Genomic DNA, 26,044 nt, shown 5'->3' on the forward strand with positions numbered 1-26,044 from the left:
TGTCTTAGAAAGTCAAATGGTATTCCACCTGTTTTCATACCTCATTAGATCTCGTTCCAATGTATTTTAACTTTTTGAGGCAAATGACACATATTTATTTTACGTTGTAAAAGAGAAGAGGATACTTTCTCTACATGTGTGTGGATTCCTCAGGATAGGCAAACCACCAGCTATGCCTGAGCATCCTCTATTAAATAAGCAAAGGTAGAGTCATCAGATCCTGCTACATCAGTTAAACAACATTTGAGCAAGAAGCGTATTCTACATCCAATTTGAAAATTCCCAAATAGGATTCGGTGCATTTGACAGAAATTAGGAGGACAGTGGGCATTCCAGCTTCCCATAAATGCGTCCGTATCTACTGTTGGATTTGAACTAAGGTATTGTCATCCTCTAACCCTGTTCCTATGCACATCTTAAACTCAAAATTGATTCATCACAATACTTGTATTTTCATAATTACTTACTGAATATATTAGGCATTGTGTATGTACCAACTCCCCGAGGAACCTGAGATAATTGATTATTCTTATCGCAAGAATAAATATATTTAAAAATTCAGTGAGGTCAACTGTGTAAAACACTGGCAAATTACAATTGCAATGAAATAAGATAGTGAAGGGGCAAGATTGTCGAAAACTGGGGACCTCCGCTCAGCTGGATCCTTGATGGTAGGTAGATGCTATCCGATCATTGTGAAGAGCTAGGAATCCCACCTGACGTTTAATAAAAGAATTGCTGGAGCAATTCAGTAGAAAAGCGACCACCCTCTGCAAGGTGGGAGATGCGAGACGTGAATCCAAAGTGATATATCAGAAGGTGAATGGCAGGGCGGGCAGTTTACACACCCCAGAATCGGGAAAGGGAAGGGCCACAGAGCCCACATTGCAATCTGCCTTGGCAATCTGATCCGGTGAGACACAACCTTGCCTGAAATGAGCTCAGGTGGTGAAATGGGCAGACACTACTTTGGACACAGTGTCTCAGAATTCTCAGAGTCCCAAAAAGAATGGGGGTGCCCACGGGGGTGGAGTTCCCAAGACTTGGGGTGTGGACACTGGTCATGGCCAACAAGAGTGCGAGGGGAATCTCAGCTCAGTTGGCCCTAAAACTGGAACCACTTTGCCTAATCGGCTGACCACTCTCCACATGGGAATCCTGCAAAGGACAGGGAAGTGGGGACCCTGCCCCTTCCCCTGGGAGAGGCAGAGAGTGTAGGTGCACCCCCGGGGGACAGCTCTCAGTGCAGAGACCCTGGAAAGAACAGTAACAGGACAACCCTCTCTCTTCTCCTGGCAGACTGGTCTGGGCGCCCACCACAGGCGTCTGCAGCATCTGGCACACCCCAGTGACTCCTGCTTGGCCCTGAGTGCTTACTGAAGAGCGGGACCCTGATCTTTCTTCTCTGAGGCTGGAGATCAGATTCGAGCCATTTCGTGTTGGTCTCCTAAAGAGGCACAGAGGGCTTTCAAGGAACAAAGCCACACAGGAAAACCAGAAAGAGCTCACAGTGAGCCCAGCCCCGAGGCAAGGGGACATGTAAGCCGGACCAGGAACAGACCCTGAGCATCAGTGCAGCAGGCCCCTCCCCCGGGAGATCAGCTCCCAAGATGCCATGAACACCATGTGTATGGACATCAAAGGGCTGCGTATTCCAGGTGTGGGACAACACAGTATAGAGAATTTGACTGTTCATCTAATGATTCCTATATCTGCAGTTTAAACTTCTATGATGCTTTTTTGACTTTTTCCCCTTTTCCACTGGTTTCGTGTTTTCTCAACTCTTCGATTTTAAGACATTTGGTAACTTCAATTTTTTACACTCATATTTTATAGATACATTCTTTATGTTTGGCTTCTTGTCACTGGAATGAATTTTATTGTTCTCCATATACAAGTTTTGCTTCTTGACAATTTGAGATTTAGTGTCTCAGGCTCATGGTATATCCATAACCTATGCCAGCTTGTCCAGATAACTCTGTCTTCCTCCATATCTGGATGAGAGTGGATTTTCCATTGGGAAGATAGATTTGGTCTGCTTTGCTTTGGTTTGGTGTTTTGATGGCAGGGAAGCAAAAGACACGTGAGGTGACTAGAGGGGAGAGCACAGGCCTGCCCAGGACTTCTTCTGCTAGTCTTTCTCCCTGGTCTCCCTGGGCACATGGACCAAATTCCCTCCAAGCACATGAAGTACCAGTTCTGCTGGAGAGCCCAGCCTGAAGGCCCTTTGCTCAAGCCTGCCTGCCTCCTCACCCCTGTGCCCTATATACCTGCAGGTCCAAGAATCCTTAGGCTACTTCACTATCTCCAATCCCGACATTCCCTGTGAGGATCGGCCTTCCTACCCTTGGACCTTTGGGATCCTCATATTTCTGTTGTGGCATGCATCCCTTGAGTGCCCAGGAAGCTGCATTTTCCTCAGAAGCCATGAGGTAGCAATAGGGCAGCTTTCATGGAATGAGACAGGGGACTGAGGCTCCACGGATCAGACTCTGACCCGGGTCACATAATGATTGCATGAATGGGAGTTACTTAGGGCTTGAGGGTGGGAGAAGGATCCCACACCATGGCTTCTCTACTGCCCTCTGAATTTAAAAACCTAGTGTGCACATCGAGGAGCTCCTCTACCCTCCATATGCACAGAGAGAGGGAACACCCTTGAACAGGAGCTCTGGAGTGAGGAAAGAGCAGTCAGTTGTTTTTCCTAAAAAAGAAATCCTCATGACACAACCATGGATGTGCTTTGGTTTGGTTTCGTTTGGGTTGGTTTGGTTTTGCTGAGTTTCATTTGGTTTGGTATCACATGGTGTTGTATTGTTTCCATTGGCCCACTTCAGAGATATGCCTGAGAACGAGGGACAGAGAGAGGAAGAGAGACAGTCAGAGGGAAGTACCCAGTCCTGGGTCTCGTGCTATTTGGACCATTACATGCCCACTAGTCAAACATTGCCTTGTTAGGAAATCATCTGGAGGGAGATAAATCTCCATGCTCAGGCCTCTGAAAGGAGGCATCATGATCCAACATTGAAGTGGGTTTCAGGATATATAAAGAATGAAACCGTCAACTCATCCCATTACAGAGCACGTGTGACCGAGGCCCCATGCGGAGCACATGGCACCCACACTGGATGCTCAGGGATCCACGTTGCCTGGGTAGTACTTCATGCAGAACACTGTGTGTGCATGAGACCCTCAATGTCTACGTATCCCCTGAACCTATCAAGCTGCTGTTTCCTCTCAAGTAATTATGGCTGGAGGAATTAATATAACTATGGAGAGGTTCAGAAATGCTGAGCAATAAAAACCCCACAAAACAAGATCAAAAGAATGACATGCACACTATTCATTTGTGCTAATATTTTATTAACAGAAAAACACTACACACAATTCTAAATTAACACTAAAGAATAAACGTACTGCCTGGGTTAAATATCGACAATCACAGTTTCGGCAAAGCTACCACCACTGAGTCAAGAAAAGCTCATCTCAGGAGAAAACACAGTGTCCATTTGCAGGGCCCACAGCGGCTGTTCAAAGCTGAAAACCCAAATGCAGACATGTGTACGCCAATGAGAGCTTAAAGTCTGAGTTTCTATTTCCATTGGAGTGACAAGTGCTCATTCGAAATTCCCTCCATTTCTAGGAGAATCTATTTGCTGAAGAGAAAATTGACATCCCAGAGGGAAGAGTAGCCTTCTCCACAGCACACGGATTTCCCTAAAGAAAAGTGCATTGTGTGCCTTAGGGGTTCAGTGTCTGTGCACGGCCCCAGGAGCATGAGAGGAAGCAGGCTGTGGACCCGAGAATTCCCATGCAAAGGAGCTGAGCAAGTGCTGATTCCCCACATGAGTCCAGGAGGGGCCACGTCCTCAGGTCCGCAGTCACCACTTAGGGTGCAGTGGGGTGGAGACAATGTCCGAGGCCAGGAGCTGGCTCATTCGCTCTCAGTGTCTTCTGAGGATGAGGACACCTGTAGGTCACCATGGAGGACACTCCAGGGGCCACAGACACAGGCTCCAACCGACATGTGGGGGACAGGAGGGCCCTGAGCAGGGCCTTGCTTCTCGGGAAGAAGGATGAGGGAGCTGCGAGGAACCGGGAGCTCCAGCACCTTCTGTTCAATCTGGTGAAGACCATTCTCAGGGGCTGAGTGGGGGCCCGCGCAGAGGGCGGCCGTGGGGGCTCAGTACACGGCTGCAGCATCTCCAGGTGAGGTGTGGCAGGTGTGGGCTGGGGGCCCTTTCTTGGCCGGAAGGCAGGTGTCTTCCTGGGCTGCAGGGGCCTGGCTGTGCATCCACAGGCACGTCTACTTCCTGGAGGACACAGACTCCCCGAAATCCCCACAGGGGCTTCCACAATGATCCCGGAGGTGTGCTGGCTGGGGCTCCATCACGGTTTCTTTCAGGAGTTCTGGGACCTGTCTAGGGGCATCTGGACACATTTGTTGCCTGGAGTCTGGAGGGGCATTTGGGAATTATTTGCCAATGCGTTGCTGACAGTGGGACGGGTGTTCTCCTCATGATACTTGGGTGGTGCCTGGGTGTGTCCCAGCCCATGGTCCTGGGAGCCAGCCTGGGGACCCTCGAGGGAGACTCTGCAGGGCCTCTTGGCTCTCTGCTGCACAACCAAGCTATCAGCCCTGACAAAGGGTTGGCGACCCGGCTGAGGGGTGTCAGCCATCGGCACTTCCTGGGCACCAGGAGGTCCACCAAGTGGGCTGTGGCTAACTTGAGGGCTTCTAAGACGAGAGGTGGAATGGGACCGGAGTCTTATGTCAGGGGGCTGAGTACGTGGTTCCATCGGCAGGGCAGGGTCAGGGATAGAAGGCCTCCTGGTGGTGTAGACGAGCATCGGCATGTGTGGACGCTGTGGGAAAAGAGAACACACGGGACTCCATGAGTTTGGCCCCGGCACCAAGGCAAAATGAACACTCAGGAAAGAAAGAAAGAAACCAACAAATGCCCACGACCTTAGTAACCACCCCCTCCCCCGGAACAGGGAAAGAAAGAGTTGGGATCTGTTGACCTAGGAGTAGGGAATCTGGCTCCAGGACTCGTCCAAACAAGGCCTGACAGGATGCTGTTGATGCCCTTGAGACATGGGGGGGACACGCAAAGTCCTGCCTCACAGCGATGCTTCCTCCATTGAACCAGCGCTTCCATCCTCTCTGCTCATGAGGCGATAGGAGTCCTGCAGCTGGAGAGTCATGGTGGGAGCTCCTGAGTGGGGATGGGCAGTGTGGGATGATGTGTCACAAAGGACAGCGGCCTGTTCTTCTCTGAGGTTGGTATGTGCTCCAGGAGTGCCCGCCAATGACCTTCACACGTCAAACAGCCAGTGTTCGCACAAATACCAGGCATAAGGCAACATCATGGGCACCAAGGGAAAAAAGTGTGCAAATCCACGCTGCTCAACTGCCACTGGTCAGAGAGGAAGTGGAGCCCGGCCTCCCCCAGGAGGCCCATGGAGCCCAGCGAGTCCAGAAGGGCACAGCCCGGGACGCAGCACACACTCACCCTCACATAGTCACAAGATTCCGTGTCTTCCTTCCAGGTGCGCTTCTGCCCCTCCTGGGGTCACCTGGGGAACCTGTGGAGCAGGCCTTTCCTCTGCTCGGCTTCTTGCCTGCACCAGAAATCAAGGCATGGAAAGGAGAAGGAACTCCCTTCCCTGGCTTCCAGCCGGACACCTGCTCGGGGCTTGGGCCAACCTGGTCCTTTCCCTCCGCAGCAACTCTACGCCCACCTCTGCCCCTCACCCTAACTATCGGGAGCTGAACAGGTCGTCCAGGCAGTTTCTTACATTCAGAATCTGAAAGGGTCTGCCTTGGCATGTGCCAAGCTCCATACATTCACTGGTGCAGGGACACTTGTCCAGCCACAAACCCCACACCAAATCAGCAGGGACAGCTCCATCACCCAAATGTGGACCCTGTTAGTCTGGGAGCTCCTCTGCCTGCCTCGCCCAGCCTGGCTCTACCCGCAGCCGCCCTGCACACTGTGCATGCACACGTACTCGGGGTCTGTCATATAGCCTTGGTGTTCGGGTCACCAGCCCCATTCCTCACCTTCATCTCCCTGCCTTCTCCCTCTCAGCCTGGTTCAACAGCCCAGCCTGGTGCCGCTGGTCCTGCTGACTCCCCGGCTCCACATTCTCCTTCAGCCTCCTGGAGCCCAAGGCCAGGGGAAGGAGGGTTGCGTCCCAGTGTGTTACGGGGCATCTGGTGCTTGATGCCTTGTGTCCAAGGTCCCGCGGTCTTGGACAGGTAAAATGAGGCATATAAACACTGGATTTAAGATATACACTCTTGTAGGAAAGGGAGTTTCAAAGGAATGTTTCCCAAAAGAATGTTTCCCAGTGAGAGAATTCCTGTTGTGGTGGACCTGGGTCACACCAAGGCAGAAACTGGTATTCATCAAAACATTCACAATCTTTGTAGACTGGAATATAGTCCAGAGAGATGGAAGTGTAGAAGCCAAGCAATGGATGCCATATTCCCAAATAATTGGTTTCAGCTACAAACATTCTGCTGGTGAGGAGAACGAGTTGCTATGTGATACCTGAGCTCCTTTGGGAAAGTGATCTTCCCTGTCCTAGAGCACTAACGTATAACACTCCTTGGCTCGCTTGGGGTTACTCAAAGGAAAGGACATTGAAAAAGGTTTCCTCTGAACATAGAAACTCTGAACAAATTCTGTTGAGAAAGGTGCAGGGACAGTTAAGGAGGTTGAGAATAATCTGAAAGTTGCCTGTTGTGGGAGGCAAGAATGGGAGCTGGGCTGACCTGAATGGTCTCCGTCAGGGAGGGACCACACCCAAATCCTGTAATCCAATCTAGCAATTAGAGTGGATGAGAGGACTTTGTGCCTTATCCCAGGGACCAAAAGCCATAAAAGGTGGAGGTGAGGTTCACTATCTGACATTTGGAAACTGGCACAGTGAGAGGAGCATCACTTTGAGACCCGAAGCTCCTGGTTGAATGTATTTGTGGACACTGTTTCTGCAGACATGGAGGCTGCCCACCTCCACCCCTCAGAGGAGCCTCAGTTCAGCGCCTCTCCCAAACCCCAGTCATGCTGGTCAAAGAGAGGCGGTGCTGAAGTCCACGGAGGACCCTCTGTGCCCGAGACGACATCCCCTGCATCAAAGACTCTCTCCTCCCCGACTGACCCGTTGGCTCCCGCATCAGCAGGGCTGCCTCCCACCAAGACGCCTCTGAGTTGGAAGAGCCTTTCCCAGGTGGGAGCCGGGCTTCAGAACATGGGCAACACTTGCTATGTGAATGCGACCCTACAGTGTCTGACCTACACAGAGCCCCTCGCCAGCTACATGCTGTCCCAGCAGCACGGGACCACCTGTAGGAGGCAGACATCCTGCATGCTGTGTACCCTGCAGGCTCACCTGACGCGGGTTCTCTGCCATCCTGGACGTGTGCTCCGGCCCCTGCCACTCCTGCTCGCCGCCTTCCACAGACACAAGCAGGAAGATGCCCATGAGTATCTCATGTTCATTCTGGATGCAATGCAGCAAGCATGCTTGCCTGAGGACAAGCTCTCAGACCCTGAGTGTCCTCAGGACAGCACCCTCATCCAGCAACTCTTTGGGGGGTACTGGAGGTCTCAAATCCAGTGTCTCCACTGCCAAGGCACTTCGAGCACTCTGGAACCTTACCTGGACATCTGCCTGGACATCGGGGCTGCTCACAGCATCAGCCAAGCTTTGGAGCAGTTGATGAAGCCCGAACTGCTGGAAGGTGAAAATGCCTACCATTGTAGTAAGTGTCTGGAGAAGGTGCCTGCGTCCAAGGTGTTGACTTTGCACACTTCCCCGAAGGTCCTCATCCTGGTCTTGAGACGATTCTCAGACTTGACAGGCAACAAAATGACTAAGGAGGTGCAATATCCTGAGCGCCTTGACATGCAACACTGCCTGTCTGAGCAGAGGGCAGGACCCTTGGTTTATGTGCTCTATGCCGTGCTGGTGCACGCTGGGAGGAGTTGCCACAGCGGACATTACTTCTGTTTCGTAAAGGCAGGAAATGGCCAGTGGTATAAAATGGATGATGCTAAGGTCAGCGCCTGTGATGTGACTTGTGCGCTGCGCCAACCTGCCTATGTCCTCTTTTATATGCAGAAGACTGATCTGGAGAGAGACCTTGGGAGGGAGTCAGTCGAGGAGGGAGGACTCGCATCTCCCGAGGCAGACCCCACGGTGGTGGGTGAGGCCTCAGGAGAGCCGGCAACGGATCCCTCCGTGAACCTTCCTGAGTTGGAGGAGTGTGGGGAAGAGACCTCAAGGCAACAAATGACAGTGGAGATGCCTCCAGGAACGCAATCGACCTAAGCTTGAACTCAATGTCAGGAGAAGAGAAATTGCTCTTCCTGCAAACGCAGTCATCCTTCACCACTCCAAATACAGACCTGAGATGCCGAAGAATCATCCTCAGCAGACCGTCGACGTGCTCACCACTGCAGCTGGGATGCTCCCACCTCAGGTGGCCGGGGACGTGGCCAAGGTCCCACGTGTGCCAGGGAGAGCCCGACCTACCAAGAGGATGAGCAAGAAGGGACAGAGGTCTGGGGAAGCAGTCCAGGGATGTGTCTCCTAACTTTGGTGCACATGGGCGCACACACCCACACACACAGCATCACTCACTCCAAACCCGAACACAGACCCATACTGGAAATACTTTGTGTTGTGAGAAGTGTGTGTTCTGTATGTATGGAAGAACCATCTATCTGGTGTGTTCATGGGATATGGCCTTCAACTGAACCTAGAGGACACTGATATTTAAACCTGGGTCTTTGTCATGATCTTATATTGGGATAGTGTGGATTTCATATGGGGTGTATCGAGGAACCTGCCTCTCCTTCAGCCTTGGGGAGAGTGGGGGCCACTTGCAGGTGAGAGGCAGTGAGCAGTCAGGGTTGAGAGTCGATATGATGCTGAGGACCTGGGGTTGAAGTATGTTTGACCCTCTCGTCATGGTCCCCACTTCCCAATGCTTTTCTTCTATTTATATTGAAAGAATATTTGTCTGAACACATGAGTATGTATTGGGTCTTGCTAGCGATGTGTCTTGGTCAATGCTTGGAAATTGTAAGAAGGAAATTAAGTGCTTACTTTTGGGACAATAACTGCATCCAGCCTGATATAACCATAGTGATTATATTATGTTCCCTTCACTCTCTCCCACATTAAGACTGAAGAGAAGCAAACTAACAAGGGCTGTTATTCCAAAAGGAAATGCCCAGCCTCCCACTGAATATAACTTTTTACAACTCTTGCTACCATCTGCTCTGTGGCACCTCCTGACCCAGAAGCAGTGGACTCTGGATTTCAGACCAGTTCAAATTCAAATTTGGACATGGTTTGATACCTTGGAAAACAGTGCCAAGTTCATGAGTCTAGCAAAAGCGTTTTGAGGTCAGGTTATAGGTGTTCTGTGTTATCATTGCATTTCTTACAGAAGAGTTTGACAAGTTCATTGTAGAATGGAAATTATTACATGACCAGCAAACGCCTCTGAGTGTGACCGTAGATGTGCAGTTGTAACATCACATCATAATGTTATTTTCACTCTGTATTCAAACTTGGAAATACCACCCTTACTGGAGAGTAAGGGACGATAGGATCTGTGCAGAAGAAATCAAGCTTTTTTGTAGATTTTCATGTAACAAAGACAGATTAGAGATATAAAGTGTCAGGGTTTCTTTCATGTCTGGGAATTGTGTTTCTTTTGACCAATACAGTTTATTGTGTCGTAAAGAGTGAGGAAACCTGTGTGCATGTCTTGCCAAGAGTTCCCTAAGAGGACCTGCAGGTATCCCCGTCCTCTGAAGACTGTCATAGGGAATGAGACAGCTCATGGACTCGGGGACTTGTCCTCCACAGCAGAGGACACTGAGGAGGTGTCTGTGGGAATGAGGATATGTCTCCACCTGGACTGTTGTGGTGAACCAGCAATTCCTCCGCTGAACTGGATGGAAACGGTCAAGTCCACAACGTGCTGGGTGTCCTGCTTTTGTGCGCCTACACATACACTCCCCCCACTACACAGATGCTGCAGTTTTTCTTTAGGTAAATCTATAGGACTGTCAAAGCGTGCACCAATCCGGAATGTCAAGTTTGTCTTAGTGAAATCCATTTTCTAACAAATGTAGGGAAATCATCCTGGCAATTTGTAACTTGGTTGTAAACAGAAATTAACAAGTTAATCTGAAATTGTTTTATAAATGTCTGAATTTCTGATTTAGAAAAAGATCCCATTCAGAGTTCTGCAAATTACACCATGTTTTCTCCTAGAAGACATTTTCTGTACTTGTTGATATTATTTCTCTGAAATTGTTATGCAGAATATTGCATCTGCTTTGTTTGTTTTTGCTCTAAAATGTTATTAGGAAGTGGTGTGGTTTTTTATTCTTAATAAAAAATTCCCACATATGATTTGGTGTGCAGGCTTTTTCTCCCCAGTAGTTCAGAACCTTGAAACAGTTGTTTTATTTCCAGGCTGGCTCCTCACAGAGGCTTCTTTGCCTGCTTCCCCTGAGTGGAATTCCACAGCCACCTTTAGGTCACCTGCAGCTCAAATTCATATCCTCCCCCCATGGGAATTTCTCACTCCTACTCACTGGCTCAATATAGGGGAAGCGCCAGCAGCCATTTAAGAGGAAATGCAATGGGACATAGGGACATTATTCTTCAGGGTCTCTTCAATTATGAGAGCTCTGACCAGGAAGATGCTTGTATGAGAAATTAAGGGGGAGGGAGTAGATTGAACCAGAAGCACACCATCTCTGTCCAAGGCTAGCAGAGACCCCGAGGAGGGATGATGGGAGATGGTTGGATAGCACACTGTGGGGACGGTGGAGGCTGGACAGTCAGCATATGGATTCTCTGGTTAGGTGTCTGGACTTCAATGCTCATCCTGTCCAGGTATCCATTAGTCACTCAAGGGGTGTCTCTCTATATCAAGATCTATTAGTCATGAGGACAGACCAAAGAATCTGCAGAGCCTCCCACAGAACAGATTCACGAGTTCTTTTTTTTAAAAGATTTATTTATTAATTAATTAATTAATTCATTCATTCATTTATGATAGACAGAGAGGGGGGCAGAGACACTGGAGGAGGGAGAAGCAGGCTCCATGCCCGGAGCCTGACGTGGGACTCGATCCCGGGATTCCAGGATCATGCCCTGGGCCAAAGGCAGGCGCCAAACCGCTGAGCCACCCAGGGATCCCCAGATTCATGAGTTATTTCCTGGGACACCAGAATTGCCAATCCTGGATGGAGTTCTAGGTGGACCTCATACCTGTTTCCAGGAAACAATGTGTTGAGTCCTGGCTCCATCAACCTGTGGCAAGATGTCAGGCTGGAATTGTGTTCACAATAGAAATCTGGGCTGAAACTAGGTTTTGGGGACAGCCCCAAGGCTAGATTCCATGGCAGGATATGGAGGTTTAATCTGGGAGGCCACATCCAATCAATGATCTGTGAGCTTGACAAGGAGGGTAGGTTCCTGGCCATGGTGGGTGAATGTAAGCATAAGGATTACCTGACTTCCCATCCTGAGCTTTTGTGTTGTCCTGGAGGAGAAAACAAAGTCAGGACTTTTCACAGGAGATATCCTAGGGCATGTGTCTCGTGGCAGGTTTGAGCGCAGGCAGGAGACAGGAAACAGCTTCTAGGGAGCTTGCCTCCTCCCGTGAGGTGTGCATCATCCCATTACCAGCTGCTCCAATAGAAGACACCACAGATGGACCACATCTTAGCTCTTCCTCTCCACTTCATAGAAATCAAGCACAGTAAAGGCATGGAGATGAGAACAATCCATTCCACAGTGATATTATTAAAAGTGCTCATTTTAATGGGAAAAGAACCCCACCCCTGTGGTGATAAGGGGACATAAAATACATTAGCCTCCTGTTACCAGAGGGCGAGATGAGAAGGTTTCAATACAGTGTTTTAGTTTCTTTTGAAGAAGCCATTGCATTCACTCTTCTGGCAGTGGACCGAGCTAATCCTGTCTTCAGAGTGTAGGGATAGAGGAACATTCCTCAGCATCTTAAAAGCCATCTAGGGAAACCCCTCAGCAAACATCATTCTCAATGGGGAAACAGTGGGAGCCTTTCCCCTAAGATCAGGAACAAGGCAGGGATGGCCACTCTCACCCCTGCTATTCAACATAAGATACCTAGGAATCAACCTGCCCAAAGAGGTAAAGGATCCTAACCCTAAAAACTACAGAACACTTTTAAGGAAATGGAGGGAGACAGAAAGAGATGGAAAAATATTCCAAGCTCAAGGATTGGAAGAAGTAATATTATGAAAATGTCAAGGGTACCCAGGGCGATTCACACATTTAATGCAATCCCTATCAAAACACTGAGGACTTTCTTTAGAGATTTGGAACAAATCATCTTAAGATTTGTGTGGAAATAGAAAAGACCCTGAATAGCCAGGAGAATATTAAAAAGAAAACCATAGCTGTCTTTAAAATTTTTAGTGATACTGTGTGTGATACACGATTTGGAATATATATGGAATCAATACATTTTGTTGCATTAGGGATTTTTCCATTTGGAGACATCTCAGTAAATCAGTTCCATGTGGTGGCTCTAGCATGTTGGGGCTCACATGCCAGCGATCACACAGAAGCAAAGAATTGAAGGACACATGGAACCTGAAGACTCCATAAGCAAGGAAGGGACCTCGGGGAGAGAATGGAATTTTAAGAAATCCCTCACGGAAGAAGAGCATGGAGTGAAGACACTCTGGGTGCAGAGACGGGAGACGGTGGTGGATAAGGAAGAGCCCCGCCGTCAGGAGGATATCCGATGCTGCCAATTCCTTCCAATGTGGCTGCTTTTGCCCTTGGAGTGTCCTAGATAATGTCTGCTTGAGGGCCTTGCTGTCTCATGCTTCTTACCCGGAAATGAAAAATAACGCCAGACATGTGGGTCTCAGGAATGTGGGAGGGAGCCCCGAATCCAGCAGCACGGCCACTGGAAGTACTCCATTTCTTTCTATCTTTCCAAACAGCTTTAGGAGAATAGGTATGGTTTCTTCTTTAAACGTTTGATAGAATTCCCCTGGGAAGCCATCTGGCCCTGGACTCTTGTGTCTTGGGAGGTTTTTGATGACTGCTTCAATTTCCTCCCTGGTTATTGTCCTGTTAAGGTTTTCTATTTCTTCCTGTTCCAGTTTTGGTAGTTTGTGGCTTTCCAGGAATGCGTCCATTTCTCCTAGATTGCCTAATTTATTGGCGTATAGCTCCCCATAATATGTTTTTAAAATCGTTTGTATTTCCTTGGTGTTGGTGCTGATCTCTCCTTTCTCATTCATGATTTTATTAATTTGAGTCTTCTCTCTCTTCTTTTTAATAAGACTGGCTAATGGTTTATCTATCTTATTAATTCTTTCAAAGAACAAACTCTTGGTTCTGTTGATCTGTTCCACAGTTCTTCTGGTCTCGATTTCGTTGAGTTCTGCTCGAATCTTTATTAATTCCCTTCTTCTCTTGGGTGTAGGATCTATTTGCTGTTTTTTCTCTAGCTCCTTTATGTGTAAGGTTAGCTTTTGTATTTGAGTTCTTTCCAGTTTTTGAACGGATGCTTGTATTGTGATGTATTTCCCCCTTAGGACTGCTTTAGCTGCATCCCAAAGATTTTGGATGGTTGTATCTTCATTCTCATTAGTTTCCATGAATCTTTTTAATTCTTCCTTAATTTCCTGGTTGACCTTTCATCTTTGAGCAGGATGGTCCTTAACCTCCACGTGTTTGAGGTCCTTCCAAACTTCTTGTTGTGATTTAGTTCTAATTTCAAGGCATTATGGTCTGAGAATATGCAGGGGACAATCCCAATCTTTTGGTATCGGTTCAGACCCGATTTGTGACCCAATATGTGGTCTATTCTGGAGAAAGTTCCATGTGCGCTTGAGAAGAATGTGTATTCAGTTGAGTTTGGATGTAAAGTTCTGTAGATATCTGTGAAATCCATCTGGTCCAGTGTATCATTTAAAGCTCTCGTTTCTTTGGAGATGTTGTGCTTAGAAGACCTATCGAGTATAGAAAGAGCTAGATTGAAGTCACCAAGTATAAGTGTATTTTTATCTAAGTATTTCTTCACTTTGGTTAATAATTGATTTATATATTTGGCAGCTCCCACATTCGGGGCATATATATTGAGGATTGTTAAGTCCTCTTGTTGGATAGATCCTTTAAGTATGATATAGTGTCCCTCTTCATCTCTCACTACAGTCTTTGGGGTAAATTTTAGTTTATCTGATATAAGGATGGCTACCCCTGCTTTCTTTTGAGGACCATTCGAATGGTAAATGGTTCTCCAACCTTTTATTTTCAGGCTGTAGGTGTCCTTCTGTCTAAAATGAGTCTCTTGTAGACAGCAAATAGATGGGTCCTGCTTTTTTATCCAGTCTGAAACCCTGTGCCTTTTGATGGGGTCATTAAGCCCGTTCACATTCAGAGTTACTATTGAGAGATATGAATTTAGTGTCATCATGATAACTATTCAGTCCTTGTTTTTGTGGATTGTTCCACTGAACTTCTTCTTAAAGGGGAATTTTAAGAACCCCCCTTAAAATTTCTTGCAGAGCTGGTTTGGAGGTCACATATTCTTTTAGTTGCTGCCTGTCTTGGAAGCTCTTTATCTCTCCTTCCATTTTGAATGAGAGCCTTGCTGGATAAAGGATTCTTGTTTGCATGTTCTTCTCATTTAGGACCCTGAATATATCCTGCCAGCCCTTTCTGGCCTGCCAGGACTCTGTGGAGAGGTCTGCTGTTACCCTAATACTCCTCCCCATAAAAGTCAGGGATTTCTTGTCTCTTGCTGCTTTAAGGATCTTCTCTTTATCTTTGGAATTTGCAAGCTTCACTATTAAATGTCGAGGTGTTGAACGGTTTTTATTGATTTTAGGGGGGATCTCTCTATTTCCTGGATCTGAATGCCTGCTTCCCTTCCCAGATTAGGAAAGTTTTCACCTAGAATTTGTTCAAATACATATTCTGGCCCTCTGGCCCTTTCGGCACCCTTGGGAACACCAATTAAACGTAGGTTTTTCTTCCTCAGGCTGTCGTTTATTTCCCTTAATCTATCTTCATGGTCTTTTAATTGTTTGTGTCTTTTTTCCTCAGTTTCCCTCTTTGCTATCAACTTGTCTTCTATGTCACTCACTCATTCTTCCACCTCGTTAACCCTCGTCGTTAGGACTTCTAGTTTGGATTGCATCTCATTCAATTGATTTTTAATTTCTGCCTGATTGGCTCTAAATTCTGCAGTCATGAAGTCTCTTGAGTCCTTTATGATTTTTTCTAGAGCCACCAGTAGCTGTATAATAGTGCTTCTGAATTGGCTTTCTGACATTGAATTGTAATCCAGATTTTGTAACTCTGTAGGAGAGAGGACTGTTTCTGATTCTTTCTTTTCAGGTGAGGTTTTCCTTCTAGTCATTTTGCTCAGTGCAGAGTGGCCAAAAGCAAGTTGTATTGGGAAAAGGAGAAAAAGAGAGGAGAGAAAGAAGGAAAGAAAAGAGAAAGAGAAAAAAAAGGAAGAAAAAAAACGAAAAAAAAAGAAGAAAAAGAGAAAGAAAAAGAAAGAAAGGAGAAAAAAGGGGGGTGGGGGAAGGAAACAAATCAAAAAGCAAAACAAAACAAAAAAAAGAACCACGGGGGAGTATCTTCTGATTCTGTGTACTTTAAGTCCCTTGGCTTCCCCTGGAAGTTGTCAGTCAGTCTAGCTGGTCTTCTGGGGGAGGGGCCTGCTGTGCTGATTTTCAGGTGTTAGCAGTTGGGGGAGCTGCTGTGCCCCTGCCTGGTGCAGGGCTCAGTGGGGGTTGTTTACCCCGTGAGGTCCCAGGAACAACAATCCCAGTGGCGGGGTCAGCTCTGGAAACCTGGATTCAGCCCCCGCAGGAACTCCGGAGCTCTCCGTCTGCAGGGCCTGGAGGCTCCGTGCAGGGCCACTGATCTGCTCAGCTCGGGGCAGGAGCGTCCTCACTGTCCTGGGCCCTCCCGGCCTCTGCCTGTCCCGGGGGGAGGCCGGATCCTGGGCTGTGTCCCGGCGCCCTGTGCTCCGGAGCCTGCGCTGTTGGATTCACGCTCCCGGGGCCGCGCAGCCCCCTCTGCGGAGCCGCCCCCGAGCCCCCCCGAGCTGCTCCGGGTCCCCCCGTGCGCGCTGCAGCCCTTAGGGAGCTCGGCGCACTCTCCCAGGGCGCAGGTGTCTGTTAGTGTCCCCGGGAGCCCGAGGGCATCCCCGCCCTCCTGGGTCCTGCCCCACCTCCCTGCGAGCCCCTTTCCGCCCAGGAAGGTCGGTGCAGCTCCTGCTCCTCCGGGACGGGGCTCTCCTGTCCTGGGGACACTCGCCCCGGCCTCAGCCCGGCTCCTCGCGGGGCCCCTCCCCCTTGGAGGCCTTTGTTTCTTTATTTCTTTTTCCCCGTCTTCCTACCTTGATAGAAGCGCAAACTCTTCTCACTGTAGCATTCCAGGTGTTCTCTTTTTAATTCTCAGGCCGAATTCATAGATTTTCAGGATAATTTGAAGGTTTTCTAGGTAATTTGGTGGAGACAGGTGATTTGGAGACCCTCCTCTCCCGTCATCTTGCCCCTCCTCTGTATTGTCCCTTCTTGATGCGGGGTCCATTTCAAAACCCCCTCACAATAACGGAAAGGGAATGACAGTGTCTGTAGAACAAGATTGATCAGTTTGTGCTGAATTCCCAAATGGCAGAGGACAAAACGTTAAGAATCATCTTCTTTCATATTCCCAATTGAAGTACTGAACCCCAGGGATAGGGAAAGCAAAGAAGTTGACCACAAAATGTGCTCTGAGACACTTAACCTTGTGTCTATGCCTTGAGAGTATAAAAGAAAGCTAGAGAAGGCAGAGGACAAATTTCCTTGGAAAATGTGTTAGTGAGCTGGGATTGGGACCTCACTGTGGCTCCCTGGATGGAGCCTACTTCTCCCTCTGCCTGTTTCTCTGCCTCTCTCTCTTTCTGTCTCTCATGATTGAATAAATAAAAATTTAAAAAAAAAGATCACTGAGCTGAAACCATCCTAAAGGGAGTATTCCCAAATAATGTGACCTGCTCAATCAAAGGGACTCAGTAGTAAGTCATTTTTGGATACATTGCTTGGGTGGAGGGAAATTCATAAGATCAACTAGAAAGAACATCAACCATTCATGAAACTGTGCAATGCCACGAACCAACAGAAACCTTGCAAGAACACATAAATGTGCTCCCCCAAAGAGATCTACCTTGGAAGACTGCTGGACTCATTTATTTCAGTGTGTCACAAAGTACCACAAAAGTTAGCTGCTTAAAGCAGCACACCCTCTCTCGCAGTTCTGTGGGTCCAAAGTCCAGGCATGGTGTATCTGGACCCCGTGCTCAGGGTTTCAGGAGACTGACAGCATGGGGTCAGCTGGGACTTTGATCTAATCTGAGGCAAGAGATCCCCTTGCATCCCCCTGGGGCTGTCGGGGAAAAATTGTGTCCCTTGTGGTTGTTGGCCTGCACTGGGTTGCTGTCTTCTTGCAGGATGTCGGCCAGGTATTATGCTGAGCACACAGAAGCTGCCTGGCATTCCCTGACCTGTGGCTCTTTCCATAAAATGGCAGATTTCTCCTTCAAGGTCACCCAGAGTGTCTCTTGTACTTCAAAACTCCTACTTCTGTCTAACAGCACAAAAGAAAGAGGAGAAAACCAAGCTATACAGAATAATGCTTTTGTTCACCATTGGAATCTAGTTGTTAAAAATTAATTGCAAATTCATTTACAACATAAACATACATAGTGCCATAATTAATTAAACAAGGGAAATATCAGTAGATAACAGAAAATAGAAAGAAATATTGATATTGAAAGTTATACCTGAAAAAGATTCACTGAATAGATGTGAGAGTATAGAAAATATGACAGGATCAAGAGTCACTGATATTTGACAAGGAAATTCAAATGGTACCTCAGGAAATATCTGTTTAACATAAAAGAAGTCAGTAATGCAGGAAAGGTGGGTGGAGGAGAAATTTAGGAAACAAATAGCAGGGGCACCTGGTGGCTTAGCTGGTTAAGCTTCTGACTCTTGATTTTGGCTCAGGTCATGATCTCAGGATTGTGAATCTGAGCCCAACACAGAGCCTTATTGGAATTCTCTCTCTCCCACTGTCCCTCCCCACCCTCCACTTAAGCTCTCTCTCTCTCTCCCGCCCCCCCATAGATAAATAAATGCATAATAATAAAAAAGAAAACTATAATAGCAAATGGCAGATGTAAATCCTACCTCATCAATTATGTTATTAAATGCAAATGAATTAAATACTCCAGGTAGAGTCTAGCAGAATGGTTTTTAAAAAAAGTTTTTAAAGATCCAACTATATGCTGTGTGCCTGTGTGAAAGGGACACGCTGGATTCAATGAAATGAAGAGGTCAAAAGTAGAAGGATGGAAAAAGATGGAGCGAGAGACAAGAGAACCCCGTATAGTGGTAGACACGTCAACCCCTTAAGAACACATGACCATTATAAGCGTGTACAAACCTAACAAGAGCCACGAAACACATGAAGTGGGAACTGACACACCAAAGAGAGAAATCAATAGTTCAACAAAAGTATATGTGTTTTATAGCCCAGCATGCGATCTGTGTTGATGAATGTGTCATATGTACTTGAAAAAGGTGTGTATGTGTGTTTTGCAGTCATTTTGGGTTGTATTCCATAAATACCAATTCACTCAACGTGGTGGTAGTGTTGTTTACATCAAACCCGTGTTTGTTAATTTTGGTTCTAGCCTTTGCTGGAAAGAATGACATCAAAATCTTCTGCTCTCATTGTAGAACTGTGTTTCCCCATTTTAATCCATCCAGTTATTGTGTAAAAGTGTTACACAGCATCCCACTCTCCATTTGATAATATTCTTTTTTATCTGAAATGAATATTGGCACTCCAGCCTCCTTATTCTAGATATTTTCATAGTTTATGTTTTTCCATTCATGTGTTTTCAGCCTTTCTTTGTCTTTTTATATTTAATGCTTTCCGTATAATTTGTGATCTGAGGTTACTCTGCCACTTTATTTCCTAGCTTTGACAATTCACAATTATGGACAATGTCCCCATTGCAGTAGGCTGGGTGATGGGTGCCTAAGACCTCTCTGTACCATTTTTGGAACTTATTGTGAGTCTATAATTATCTCAAAGGAAAAAAATGTTTGGAGAGAAGATTCCTTTATGGATAACATGTAGTTTTGTCTTCCTATTTAATCCATATGATTATCTCTGCTGTTTAAGGAGAATATTCAGTCCCTTAACATTTTTACGTAATTAATGATAGATTAGTAGGATGTTGGTCTATCAATTGACTATTTTTGACATCTTTGTTCTACTTGATTTTGTTCCTCTGTTCTCTCTCTTATCTTCTTCAGATTACTGTGATATTTGTGTCAAAATTTGCATTAAATATATGTATTATAATTAATGGCTTCACTGGTATTATCAATACACATCCAACTTAGGGATACAAAGCATCTTAGGCACCAAGGAAAAAATGGGTGCAAAGTCCACCCTGCTCAACTGCCACTGGTCAGAGAGGAAGTGGAGCCCCGCTAACCCCAGGAGGCCCATGGAGCCCAGCGAGTCCCCAAGGGCACAGCCTGGGAAGCAGCGCACACTCACCCTCACATAGTCACAAGATTCCATGTCTTCCTTCCAGGTGCGCTTCTGCCCCTCCCGGGGTCTCCTGGGGAACCTGTGGAGCAGGGCCTTCCTCTGCTCGGCTTCTTGCCTGCACCAGAAATCAAAGCAGGGAAAGGAGAAGGAACTCCCTTCCCTGGCTTCCAGCCGGACACCTGCTCGGGTTTGGGCCAACCTGGTCCTTTCCCGCCTCAGCCACTCTACGCCCACCTCTGCCCCTCGTCCTAACTACAGGGAGCTGAACAGGTCATCCAGGCAGTTTCTTACATGCAGAGTCAGAAAGGGTCTGCCTTGGCATGTGCCAAGCTCCATATATTCACTGGTGCAGGGACACTTGTCCAGCCACAAACCCCACACCAAATCAGCAGGGACAGCTCCATCACCCAAATGTGGACCCTGTTAGCCTGGGAGCTCCTCTGCCTGCCTCGCCCAGCCTGGCTCTGCCCGCAGCCGCCCTGCACACTGTGCAAGCACACGGACTCGGGGTCTGTCATATCAGCCTTGGCGATCGGGTCACCGAACCCATTCCTCACCTTCGTCTCCCTGCCTTCTCCCTCTCAGCCTGGTTCAACAGCACAGCCTGTTGCCGCTGGTCCTGCTGACTCCCTGGTTCCACATTCTCCTTCAGCCTCCTGGAGCCCAAGGCAGGGGGAAGGAGGGTTGCGCCCCAGTGTGTTACGGGGCATCTGGTGCTTGGTGCCTTGTGTTCAAGGTCCCGCGGTCTTGTACAGGTAAAATGAGACATTGAATTTAGGATATTGACTCTTGTAGGAAAGGGAGTTTCAAAGGAATGGTTCCCAAAATCATTAAACCAGTGAGAGAATTCCTGTTGTGGTGGACCCGGGCCACACCTAGGCAGAAACTGGTATTCATCAAAACATTCAGAATCTTTGTAGATTGGGATCATAGTCCAGAGAGATGGAAGTGTAGAAGCCAAGCAATGGATGCCATATTCCCAAATAATTGGTTTCAGCTACAAACATTCTGCTGGTGAGGAGAACGAGTTCCTATGTGATACCTGAGCTCCTTTGGGAAAGTGATCTTCCCTGTCCTAGAGCACTAACGTATAACACTCCTTGGCTCGCTTGGGGTTACTCAAAGGAAAGGACATTCAAAAAGGTTTCCTCTGAACATAGAAACTCTGAACAAATTCTGTTGAGAAAGGTGCAGGAACAGTTAAGGAGGTTGAGAATAATCTGAAAGTTGCCTGTTGTGGGAGGCAAGAATAGGAGCTGGGCTGACCTGAATGGTCTCCCTCAGAGAGGGACCACACCCAAATCCCATAATCCAATCTAGCAATTAGAGTGGATTAGAGGACTTTGTGCCTTATCCCAGGGCCCAAAAGCCATAAAAGGTGGAGTTGAGGGTCATTAACTGCCATTTGGAAACTGGCACACTGAGAGGAGCATCACTTTGAGACCCGAAGCTCCTGGTTGAATGTATCTTGTGGACACTGTTTCTGCAGACATGGAGGCTGCCCACCTCCACCCCTCAGAGGAGCCTCAGTTCAGCGCCTCTCCCAAACCCCAGTCATGCTGGTCAAAGAGAGGCGGTGCTGAAGTCCACGGAGGACCCTCTGTGCCTGAGACGACATCCCCTGCATCAAAGACACTCTCCTCCCCAACTGACCCGTTGGCTCCCGCATCAGCAGGGCTGCCTCCCACCAAGACACCTCTGAGTTGGAAGAGCCTTTCCCAGGTGGGAGCCGGGCTTCAGAACATGGGCAACACTTGCTATGTGAATGCGACCCTACAGTGTCTGACCTACACAGAGCCCCTCGCCAGCTACATGCTGTCCCAGCAGCACGGGACCACCTGTAGGAGGCAGACATCCTGCATGCTGTGTACCCTGCAGGCTCACCTGACGCGGGTTCTCTGCCATCCTGGACGTGTGCTCCGGCCCCTGCCACTCCTGCTCGCCGCCTTCCACAGACACAAGCAGGAAGATGCCCATGAGTATCTCATGTTCATTCTGGATGCAATGCAGCAAGCATGCTTGCCTGAGGACAAGCTCTCAGACCCTGAGTGTCCTCAGGACAGCACCCTCATCCAGCAACTCTTTGGGGGGTACTGGAGGTCTCAAATCCAGTGTCTCCACTGCCAAGGCACTTCGAGCACTCTGGAACCTTACCTGGACATCTGCCTGGACATCGGGGCTGCTCACAGCATCAGCCAAGCTTTGGAGCAGTTGATGAAGCCCGAACTGCTGGAAGGTGAAAATGCCTACCATTGTAGTAAGTGTCTGGAGAAGGTGCCTGCGTCCAAGGTGTTGACTTTGCACACTTCCCCGAAGGTCCTCATCCTGGTCTTGAGACGATTCTCAGACTTGACAGGCAACAAAATGACTAAGGAGGTGCAATATCCTGAGCGCCTTGACATGCAACACTACCTGTCTGAGCAGAGGGCAGGACCCTTGGTTTATGTGCTCTATGCCGTGCTGGTGCACGCTGGGAGGAGTTGCCACAGCGGACATTACTTCTGTTTTGTAAAGGCAGGAAATGGCCAGTGGTATAAAATGGATGATGCTAAGGTCAGCGCCTGTGATGTGACTTGCGCGCTGCGCCAACCTGCCTATGTCCTCTTTTATATGCAGAAGACTGATCTGGAGAGAGACCTTGGGAGGGAGTCAGTCGAGGAGGGAGGACTCGCATCTCCCGAGGCAGACCCCACGGTGGTGGGTGAGGCCTCAGGAGAGCCGGCAACCGATCCCTCCGTGAACCATCCTGAGTTGGAGGAGCGTGGGGAAGAGACCTCCAGACAACAAATGACATTAGACCAGTGGAGATGCCTCCAAGAATGCAACCGCCCTAAGCCTGAACTCAATATCAAGGGAAGAGAAATTGCTCTTCCTGCGAACGCAGTCATCCTTCACCACTCCAAATACAGACCTGAGATGCCGAAGAATCATCCTCAACAGACCGTCGACCTGCTCACCACTGCAGCTGGGATGCTCCCACCTCAGGTGGCCGGGGACGTGGCCAAAGTCCCGCGTGTGCCAGGGAGAGCCAGACCTACCAAGAAGACGAGCAAGAAGGGACAGAGTTCTGGGGAAGCAGTCCAGGGATGTGTCTCCTAACTTTGGTGCACATGGGCGCACACACCCACACACACAGCGTCACTCACTCCAAACCCGAACACAGTCCCATACTGGAATTATTTTGTGTTGTGTGAAGTGTGTGTTCTGTATGTATGGAAGAACCATCTATCTGGTGTGTTCATGGGATATGGCCTTCAACTGAAACTAGAGGACACTGATATTTAAACCTGGGTCTTTGTCATGATCTTATATTGGGATAGTGTGGATTTCATATGGGGTCTATCCAGGAACCTGCCTCTCCTTAAGCCTCGGGGAGAGTGGGGGCCACTTGCAGGTAAGAGGCAGTGAGCAGTCAGGGTTGAGAGTGGATATGATGCTGAGGACCTGGGGTTGAAGTGAGTATGTTTGACCCTCTCCTCATGCTCCCCACTTCCCAATGCTTTTCTTCTATTTATATTGAAAGAATTTTGTCTGAACACATAAGTATGTGTTGGGTCTTGCTAGCGATGTGTCTTGGTCATTGCTTGGAAATTGTAGGAAGGAAATTAAGTGCTTACTTTTGGGGCAATAACTGCATCCAGCCTGATTGAACACAATGATTTTATTATGTTCCCATAACTCTCTCCCACATTAAGACTGAAGAGAAGCAAACTAACAAGGACTCTTACTCCAAAGGGAAATGCCCAGCCTCCCACTGAACATAACTTTTTACGACTATTTTGCTACCATCTGCTCTGTGGCACCTCCTGACCCAGTAGCAGTGGACTCTGGATTTCAGACCAGTTCAAAATCAAATTTGGACCTGGGTTGATACCTCTGGAAAACAGTGCCAAGTTCATGAATCTAGCAAAAGCTTTTTGAGGTCATGTTATAGTTGTTCTGTGTTATCATTTCATTTCTTACAGAGGAGTTTGACAAGTTCTTTGTAGAATGGAAATTATTGCAAGACCACCAAACGCCTCTGAGTGTGACCGTAGATGTACAGTTGTAACATCACATCATAATGTTATTTTCACTCTGTATCCAAACTTGGACATGCCACCCTTACTGGAAAGTAAGGGACAGTAGGATCTGTGCAGAAGAAATCACCCTTTTTTTTAGATTTTCATGTACCAAAGACAGATTAGAGATATAAAGTGTCAGAGTTTCTTTCATGTCTGGGAATTGTGTTTCTTTTGACCAATACAGTTTATTGCATCATAAAAAGTGAGGGAACCTGCGTGCATGTCTTGCCAAGAGTTCCCTAAGAGGACCTGCAGGTATCCCCGCCCTCTGAAGACTGTCATAGGGAATGAGACAGCTCATGGACTCGGGGACTTGTCCTCCACAGCAGAGGACCCTGAGGAGGTGTCTGTTGGAATGAGGATATGTCCCCACCTGGACTGTTGTGGTGAACCAGCAAATCCTCCGCTGAACTGGATGGAAACGGTCAAGTCCACAACGTGCTGGGTGTCCTGCGCCTACACATACACTCCCCCCACTACACAGATGCTACAGTTTTTCTTTAGGTAAATCTATAGGAATGTCAAAACGTGATTCCCAATCCGGAATGTCAAGTTTGTGTTAGTGAAATCTATTTTCTAACAAATGTAGGGAAATCATCCTGGCAATTTGTAAATTGGTTGTAAACAGAAATTAACAAGTTAATCTGAAATTGTTTTATAAATGTCTGAATTTCTGATTTAGAAAAAGATCCCATCCAGAGTTCTGCAAATTACACCATGTTTTCTCCTAGAAGACATTTTCTGTACTTGTTGATATTATTTCTCTGAAATTGTTATGCAGAATATTGGTCTGCTTTGTTTGTTTTTGCTCTAAAATGTTATTACGAAGTGGTGTGGTTTTTTATTCTTAGTAAAAAATTCCCACATATGATTTGGTGTGCAGGCTTTTTCTCCCCAGTATTTCAGAACCTTGAAATAGTTATTTTATTTCCAGGCTGGCTCCTCACAGAGGCTTCTTTGCCTGCTTCCCCTGAGTGGATTTCCACAGCCAGCTCTAGGTCACCTGCAGCTCAAATTCATATCCTCCCCCCATGGGAACTTCTCACTCCTACTCACTGGCTCAATATAGGGGAAGCACCAGTAGCCATTTAAGAGGAAATGCAATGGGACATAGGGACATTATTCTTCAGGGTCTCTTCAATTATGAGAGCTCTGACCAGGAAGATGCTTGTATGAGAACTTAAGGGGGAGGGAGTAGATTGAACCAGAAGCACACCATCTCTGTCCAAGGCTAGAGGAGACCCCTAAGAGGGATGATGGGAGATGGTTGGATAACACACTGTGAGGTCGGACTGTGGAGGCTGGACAGTCAGCAGATGAATTCTTTGGTTAGGTGTCTGGACGTCAATGCTCATCCTGTCCAGGTATCCATTCAAGGGGTGTCTCTATTTATCAAGATCTATTAGTCATGAGGACAGACCAAAGAATCTGCCGAGTCTCCCACAGAACAGATTCACGAGTTCTTTTTTTTTAAGTTTATTTTTTTTATTTATGATAGACAGAGAGAGAGGTGGGCAGAGACACAGGAGGAGGGAGAAGCAGGCTCCATGCCCGGACCCTGAGGTGGAACTCGATCCAGGGTTTCCAGGATCGCACCCTGGGCCAAAGGCAAGCGCCAAACCACTGAGCCATCCAGGCAACCCCAGATTCACAAGTTCTTTCCTGGGAAACAGGAATTGCCAATCCTGGATGGAGTTCTAGGTGGACCTCCTAACTGTTTTCAGGTTACAATGTGTTGAGTCCTGGCTCCATTAACCTGTGGCAGGATGTCAGGCTGGAATTGTTTTCACAGTAGGGATCTGTGCTGAAACTGGGTTTTGGGGACAACCCCAAGGGTAGATTCCATGGCAGTATATGGAGGTTTAATCTGGGAGGCCACATCCAATCAATGATCTGTGAGCTTAACAAGGAGTGTAGGTTCCTGGCCATGGTGGGTGAATGTAAGCAGAAGGATTACCTGACTCCCCTTCCTGAGCTTTTGTGTTTTCCAGCAGGAGAAAACAAAGTCAGGACTTTTCACAGGAGATATCCTAGGGCATGTGTCTCGTGGCAGGTTTGAGCTCAGGCAGGAGACAGGAAACAGCTTCTAGGGAGATTGCCTCCTCCCGTGAGGTGTGCATCATCCCATTACCAGCTGCTCCAATAGAAGACACCACAGATGGACCACATCTTAGCTCTTCCTCTCCACTTCATAGAAATCAAGCACAGTAAAGGCATGGAGATGAGAACAATCCATAACACGGTGATATTATTAAAAGTGCTCATTTTAATGGGAAAAGAGCCCCATCCCTGCGGTG

The 26,044-nt window shown here is 47.7% G+C and overlaps 1 protein-coding gene and 1 pseudogene across 1 annotated transcript; both read left to right on the plus strand.

Moving 5' to 3' along the window:
• Nucleotides 1-7,008: 7,008 nt before the first annotated feature.
• LOC144284113 (ubiquitin carboxyl-terminal hydrolase 17-like protein 6) lies at nucleotides 7,009-9,183 on the plus strand (annotated as a pseudogene).
• An 11,991-nt stretch (nucleotides 9,184-21,174) lies between these two features.
• On the plus strand, nucleotides 21,175-22,782 carry LOC144284114 (ubiquitin carboxyl-terminal hydrolase 17-like protein 6). Its single transcript, XM_077848465.1, has one exon. It carries the CDS (start codon nucleotides 21,175-21,177, stop codon nucleotides 22,780-22,782), a length of 1,608 nt encoding a protein of 535 aa, XP_077704591.1.
• The last annotated feature ends 3,262 nt before the right edge of the window (nucleotides 22,783-26,044 follow it).

This window comes from Canis aureus, chromosome 15, assembly GCF_053574225.1.
Source record: "Canis aureus isolate CA01 chromosome 15, VMU_Caureus_v.1.0, whole genome shotgun sequence".
In the NCBI taxonomy this organism is placed as follows: Eukaryota; Metazoa; Chordata; class Mammalia; order Carnivora; family Canidae; genus Canis; species Canis aureus.